Here is a 7,772-nt window from a genome sequence, read left to right on the forward strand (position 1 = left end):
TATAGTCTTCTGCACATGATTTCTTGATTTGAAGACATCCAGACAGTGCTTTGCTGACACAGTCTGATAAGACTCAATCTAACTGGCTAGGTATTACGGTGGCCAACAAGACCCAACACATTGCAAAATGAAAAACTGCAAACACAGAAATTACTCCCATCAAAATAACTATATAATACATTCAACTTTAGAAATGCCACAAAATGCTGTGGAGTGTAAATGTAAAATTTCAAATAGCAATAGGAAATATGACTGACAGCTAATATAGTATAGGTATGACATGTCAGCTGACCAACCAGCCAGGTTAACTATGAACTTACTAGAATGTCTCCATGGTTTTCTCTGTGGTTCCTTTTCTTGGTCTTTTCTTGATCTCATTTTCCATCACAGATATCACTTCCCCTTTGAGAGTCTTCCAGAAACATTTCCGATGTTGTGCCTGGCTTTGAAGCGTTTCTGAAGTTTCTTCTGTTCCGTTCCATTCCATTCTCTGAAGCATGTGTTTTCTGCATTTGCAGCACATTTGTAAAACGTAGCTCAGGTATAGTTTTCCAAGTTTGCAACACGTTTTTCATTGTACTGTGCTTTGGGTCTTGCTCGCCACCATGTAGATAAGCATGGTTCATGCAAACCCCGTGATCAAATAAGAATCAATAAGTGCACTCCAGACTGTGTAGACTCCATGCACAGGTGAGGGCTTTGTGCAAGATTATGACAAATACTACACAAATAAAATAATCTCAAAACAATTTATACGTCTTAGGTACTCCTTACAAGAGTAATAAGAAGCCAGTTATTTAGCAGCTGTTGGTCTTATAAGGGCATTATAATGTCCACCTAAAATAAAGTGTTGCTGAAAGGTCTTCCATAGTGTGAAATAATGACCCATTACGATCCATAATGACTTAAAAGAATACCCTGGGCAGAAAAACCTGGAAAAAACGAGAAGATAACAGCCATCCCCTCATTCATTAGTAGTCACTGCAGTCTTTTTTCTTCAGTCACAGAAGGCTGCCTCTTGCTTAGAGCTAAACAGTGTCAGATCCCTTTTGGCCTGAGTCTTCCAGATCCTGAAGCTTAGCACTGTGTTGTACGTTCCCCATCATCAATATGAATGAGGCGATTAGAGATTTGAACGCTTCAGCAAACAAATCACCTGATGTGTGCGCAATCACATTTTATTACTACTGCCCTCTCCCTCATTCACAGCCAGCCCCCCTGCCCTCCCAGCCTATTCATTTTAATGCTGTGCTGTTTCATTGCCTGCATCCATATGGCATTTTTGGCTGAAATGTAGCCACTGTTTTGTATTCTTAGGGTCAGAGTGGCATGACCCTTTGATGGCCCTCATATTGTTGCTGCAATTTTGAAACTAATGGGAGGCGTTTGTTTATTAGGCTCAGTGAGAAAAACCTTAGGCTCTCTGTGTGTGTCAGACGCTTCTGTCATTCTAAACTAGGATCAGAAGCCAGAGGTGTTCCTTTACCCGATATGTGGTTCTTTTTGGAATCCCTTGATGATGTCACTGGCCCTCTGATCAGTGCAGTGCATGCTGGGAGGTGTGAAAGTGCCAGAGGGGCTTCATTAAGCTTGGTGTTAAGTCTTTGCCCTGCTAAAAAATACAGCCTTTGCCATTTATTATTCTTCGCAGCTAGAGCAAAAAAGTAGGCCAGAGAGATTCAACGCACTTTGGCTAATTTTCCAGACACAGTCTAAAAATACATTACATTTTGGTGCTAAATGCTGGTTTACGCGTATGAGAGAGACAGGAAAATTAGAGAGAATGAGGAAATGAGGTTCAGTGAGGCGTTAAGGCCCGCTATGTTGCCTTTTTTATAGACGCTTAGAAGTCTGAAACAATAGGTCTGGGGCAGAGGATATTTTCCATTTTTGTCTCAGAGAATGCTGCTGTTGTTTGCTGAACTGCTAATTTGCATTGCAGAATCCGGCATTGTTTTTGAATAATGGTGATTCGCCCATTTATTCATACATTACAATTATTTCATTACTCAGTCGTCTCTATTGTAATAATCTGGATTTTTGATTTAGTCAGCTTCTTCAGGTTACTTGGTTTTCTCTGTTGTAATCTGGTACTTACATTTAATCTCTCTCTCTGTCCATGTCTTTATCTTCTTCAGGTGTGACCACTGTGCTGACCATGACCACTCTGAGTATCAGTGCCCGTAACTCCTTGCCTAAAGTGGCCTATGCTACAGCTATGGACTGGTTCATTGCTGTGTGCTACGCCTTTGTCTTCTCTGCCCTCATTGAATTTGCTACTGTCAACTACTTCACCAAGCGTGGCTGGGCCTGGGACGGCAAAAGTGTGGTCAATGACAAGGTAATGAGGACAAGTAATTACCCAGAGGCTTTCTCCTATATGAGAGGGGTAATTTGTTGATCTGATTGATTGGCATGCCAGACAGTTCATTATGTTTTAGAGCGATGTGATGCCAGCTGACAGGTTATCAGGTAATGTCAGGGTTTTTAATATTAATAGCCTTAACAACCTACAGAAGCATTTGTAAAGCTGCAGTTTTTTTCTGTCCTTGACATACATGATTTTTTATATTTTTTTAAGTTAAAAAGTCAAAAAATCTTACATTTTCTTCTGTACTTCCATCTGAAGGCCATACATTTCCACCAGTATTAGAAGTTTACATAAAGAAGTAAACACAAAAAAATATTAGTCTTGAATCCAGATTACCCATTCATATGTTAAGCATTATGCTGCACTGAAAAAACAACTTAAAAAAACTAAATATTTAAAGTCGTGCAGCATGGCGCTGATGGTTAATGTCATGTGGGCAGGTGCTGGACAACACATACGTGTAGAGAAATCTGATAAATTAAAGATTAGCCTAAGTAACATAATAACAATCACTCAATAACTAGCAGGTATAAATTATATCTAACAGCAAAATATCAAAAATTGATAAATTCATTTAAATAGTTGTGAAGCAACCATTCACACGAACAACATGTGAATTGCTTTCTTCTGAGCTGCACAAAAGATGGTCAGATGGCCCCAGCTGTGGAAAGTGCTCTTAATAAAGGCAAATACATTTCATGTTCTTTATGATATGCTAAGTTAAGCAAATAAACAGTAATTTTGCATCAAAATGTGCAGAAGTTATCTGTAGAGGATGTGAGCTTATTTTCACTTGGAAAACTACAAACTTTCCGTTCCGTATGATATTTTACATCACACAGTGACATATTACATTGCACATTGCTACCAAAATTAAGTAAACTGAAAGACAAAATTGTGTTGATGTAATATATTCCATTCATATGGAAATGATGTGCACAGTTCAATCAAGTAAATTCACTGCATTGCTTTTTTTCAGCCTGACAAATTCCACATTTACATATTATTTGTTTTCTGGACTTTTATTGTTATGATTCACTACACACCCTCTTGCACCTCATCTGTTTCTCATTTTGAATGTTTAGATTCCAAAAATCAGTGTGGTAATATTTTTTTCACTTATTACATTTTGTGTGGAAGCATATTGAATGCTTCTGCCAGAGTTTGAGCTGTTATGATGTTATCATGGATTAATCAATTATGATTTTATCATGGAGTTCTGGTGATTTCAACCTTTCCATTTATATTATCCTGTATTAATTTCTTTGGGTCAGTTTACTTATCAGGTCAAGCCATCTATAATTAACTCTGATTGTAGAGTTACTACTCTAGTCTATGGACCAATCTGCACTAATCGGTTTACATAAAGCAAATGAGTTTGGAAAGATCCGTGCACTGATCCAACTCAATTTCCTCATAGAAATTACTGCTCATGATGCACCATTTAGACTGAAATACTGTCTGGTGACAGTTTACCATAGTATAAATGGATATTCATTCAGTTTGCACTTTTAAAAGACCTATAATGCAACTGATAGTACAACCCAATAGAGTCAGCTCTGAAAAATTACATTTTCTGGCATGATGTCGATCTTGTCTTCTCTTAGTATCAAGACTAACTGAAGTCCTACGAGGAGCCCTTTTTTCCAATGTAATCAATTTACATCAGCTTCATAAAGAGTCTTTCCTGTCAGTCTTATTCGGAGTTTATGTGGCCTTTATACAATGAAGTCATTGCATTTTTATGAGCATGTCTTGTGCTATAATCGAACGATGCTAAGTAAATGTCAGAAAGCCACATGCAAGTGACAGACTGTTAAATCTTGCCCATATATAAAAAGCAATGGCGAAGTCTTGCTGTTAATGATGCATAAGGGAATGGCTTCAAATGACCCTTTTATAATATATCTATATATTGATGTTTATATTATATGACATCTATATATTGTTTACAAATAATCTGCATTAATAATGTGGATTTATAGACTCTATAGAAAATGTTATAAAGGTGACATTATGTTTTCAGGCATGAAGACAGTTATGTCAGTCCTGGATTAAGCTGTACACACAATTGACTCTGATCAAATATTAAGCTTCATATCACACACTGCTCAGTACCCCATCAGATGCATTTACAACGCAACTTACCTGATTTGATTCATAACATTAAAGTCAATAATAAACTGTGTATTGCTGACAAACTCTTAATGGTCTGAGACCTGACAGCATAGCAGAACCTCAAATTAGCTCTCTCTTAACAACCATTGTGAATTTAGATTGCAACATTACCCTCTCCCTCAGACTCTGCACTTATTATTAAGTTGTTCCCACTGGCGCATTCAGCAGGCGTGACATGGAAGGATGTGGCTGGCAGGAGCAAGGGAAGTGGCCTTTTTTGAAGATGCTTTGATCTGATGTGAAAGAGAACATGATTAGCTGGCGTGTCTGGAGGATGTAGATTGAGTAGCAAACAAAGACATCAGAATATTTGCCATGAAACATTGTAGCTAATGTTGGACTTCAATTGTCCGGCAACGTTTGTTTACACCAATACAAACCACGAGCAATTACCAACCAATCTCAGCCGTCAACAGTGAACATTAAAATGCGTTTTATCTGTGTTTTCTTCTTCACGACTCCTTTATATTGTATTTTACCATCCAATTAACCCTCTCAGCTCTTTATTTTTCATAAATGAGTGATTTAGAAGGAATTAGCTCATTCAGACATGAAAAAGGTATTGAGTTTTGTTTTATTTTGTCTCATGGTTGGTTGTGCTTTTACCTTCATAAATGAGAGGATGCTCACGTTGGCTGATTGCAATTTATTTTACAGTTATAACCAATGTTTTTTTAATTGTGTGATTAGATTTTACTTCACTGACTTAATGTGTACACATTTGAGTGCTACAAATAATGCATACCATTACTTACTGGATGACTACTAAGTCTTGTATCTGCTAAGTGTTCCAACAGCAGTCACGTTTATTAGACAACCTTTGCCCCACAGCATTTGTTTGCTCAGATTCAATCCACTACCTATTACCATTACCAAATTCCAGTTATTAAGAGAAACAACATATGGGGACTCTTCTTCACAACATTGTATTTTGCCACTCAGCATCCTCTTTTCTTTATTTTCACTCAAAGTGGATTATTTTTTTTTCCTTTCCAGAAGAAAGAGAAAGCATCAGTGATTAAGAAAAACAATGCCTATGCAGTGGCTGTGGCTAACTACGCTCCCAACATCACCAAGGACTCCGTCCTGCCCACCATCGCTAAGGGTGGAGTGGCGGACCCAGGCAAGGCCAAAACCGAGAGCAAACCAGCCGAGAACAAGAAATCCTTCAACAGCGTGAGCAAGATTGACCGCATGTCCCGCATCATGTTCCCCGTGCTCTTCGGAACCTTTAACCTTGTCTACTGGGCCACCTATTTAAACAGAGAACCCGTTATCAAAGATATGGTCCCTTCCAACCAGTAATTTCCTGTAGTAGCGCTAAAGATCCACTGATCAGGACTAAAGAGAAAGCCAAAAAACATCCAGGGACTCCATCCACTCATTCACGTACGCAAGCAGTTCATCGATAACAGACCGCCGAGCCATGGATCGTTGCAGGACGCCTCTCTTTCTCTTTCCTCTCTTTTCTACACCTTTTTCTGCAGTGCTTTTGAAATGACATTGGCCTTTGTAAATATGTATTTATGGATAAAATTATATGCCTTGTATGTCTCTATTTATTTATTTATTTATTCATTTATTTATTCATTTCTTAATTTATTGGTTGTCCCTGTTTGGTTTAGCGTGTTTGTATATTCTGCTGTTGTATGAACTTTTTCCAGTGTGTTTTGGGTTCTCCTGAAATCTGACTTTTGACCTCTTTCTGTGACCTAGACTAGAATATTGTAGTGTAAATTATATGATATAGTTTATTTATTTTTGACTGTTTATTTGATTAATTATTTGACCTATCTGTTGTAAATGTTGCCTTTTTGTAATGGTGCTTGTTTTAACCACTACTTTTCTCAGATTAAGATCAGTAAGACATTGGCCTGCATAAACATAAATAATAATAATTATAATTACAAAAAGCGATTAATTTGAGTTATTAATTAGATCTAATTTATTCATTTCAGTCTTTTACATTAAATTAAGAATGTGAAAGCTTTGACTTTCAAACAAGCCTCAACCAGTCCACTGAACAAAATGAGTAATGAGATTTAGATCAGGCTTTTACATTAAGGGCACAGTTAGCCTTAAATGCATTTTTATAACTCATGCCATGTAAACCTCTTTGACAAAAAAAATGCTTTATCGTCTCTTGGTTGATTTTTACAGCACTGTTCTTTACATAGATACACACGCACACATATGTGTGTGTGTATGTATATACATATATATATTGTTGTCGGAAGAAATCCTTGTATCTCCAAAATCATAAACTTTACAGGAGAAGGAAAAACCTTCTTTACTTTTAATGTAAGTCAATGGAACCAGAATTTTTTACAAATTTTACATTTTGGGTCATTTCTTTCAGTCCATTCAACATGAAATTTACATACAGTGTAAAGGGCAACAGTTATTTTTAAATTATGTCAAAAACTGAAAAACGTCAAAAATGGAGATACTTTTCTTCCGACAACAGCGATATATATTTACACACACACACCAAGTCAAGTCTTCGTTATGTACACCTCCATGTATCTACACTCATTGTCCACTTTATCAGCTCCACTCACTATATAGGTGCACTTTGTAGTTCTAAAATTACAGACTGTAGTCCATCTGTTTCTCTGACTTTGTTAACCACCTTTTACCCTGTTCTTCAGTGATCATGACCCCCACAAAACCATGACAGAGCAGTTATTATTTCGGTGGTGGGTCATTCTCAGCACTGCAGTAACACTGATGTGGTGGTGGCGTGTTAGCGTTGCACTGGTATGAATGGATCAGACACAACAGTGCTGCTGGAATTTTTAAACGCTGTGTCCACTCACTGTCCACTTTATGAGACACTCCTACCTTGTTAGTCCACCCTGTAGATGAAAAGTCAGAGACAGTAGTTTATCTTTTGCTGCACAGTTTGTGTTGTCACAGAACGCTGCCCACACGATGCCATTGGCTGGATTTGTTTGGTTGGTGGACTATTCTCAGTCCAGCAGTGACACTGAGGCGTTCCAGCACCAGCAGCACTGCTGTGTCTGATTCAAGGATCAAGGAGGTGTACTTAATGAATTGTTTATATATATATATATATATATATATATATATATATATATATATATATATATATATACACACACACTTTTTATGTGTGTTTGTTTATTTAAGTATTTGTTTATTTCTTTGATCTGATTGTTTCATTTTATCTCATGGCTGGTTGTGTTTTTACCTTTGTAAA

The 7,772-nt window shown here is 37.3% G+C and overlaps 1 protein-coding gene across 1 annotated transcript in view; it reads left to right on the plus strand.

Moving 5' to 3' along the window:
* LOC118806921 (gamma-aminobutyric acid receptor subunit alpha-2) overlaps positions 1 to 6,127 on the plus strand; it is a 54,089-nt gene extending 47,962 nt beyond the window's left edge. The window contains exons 9-10 of the mRNA XM_036568625.1: positions 2,139 to 2,341; positions 5,546 to 6,127. Of these exons, the coding sequence (XP_036424518.1) occupies positions 2,139 to 2,341; positions 5,546 to 5,854 (512 nt within the window). The 3' untranslated portion in view covers positions 5,855 to 6,127. The remainder of the gene's footprint in view (positions 1 to 2,138; positions 2,342 to 5,545) is intronic.
* Positions 6,128 to 7,772: the final 1,645 nt, after the last annotated feature.

This window comes from Colossoma macropomum, unplaced genomic scaffold, assembly GCF_904425465.1.
Source record: "Colossoma macropomum unplaced genomic scaffold, Colossoma_macropomum, whole genome shotgun sequence".
In the NCBI taxonomy this organism is placed as follows: domain Eukaryota; kingdom Metazoa; phylum Chordata; class Actinopteri; order Characiformes; family Serrasalmidae; genus Colossoma; species Colossoma macropomum.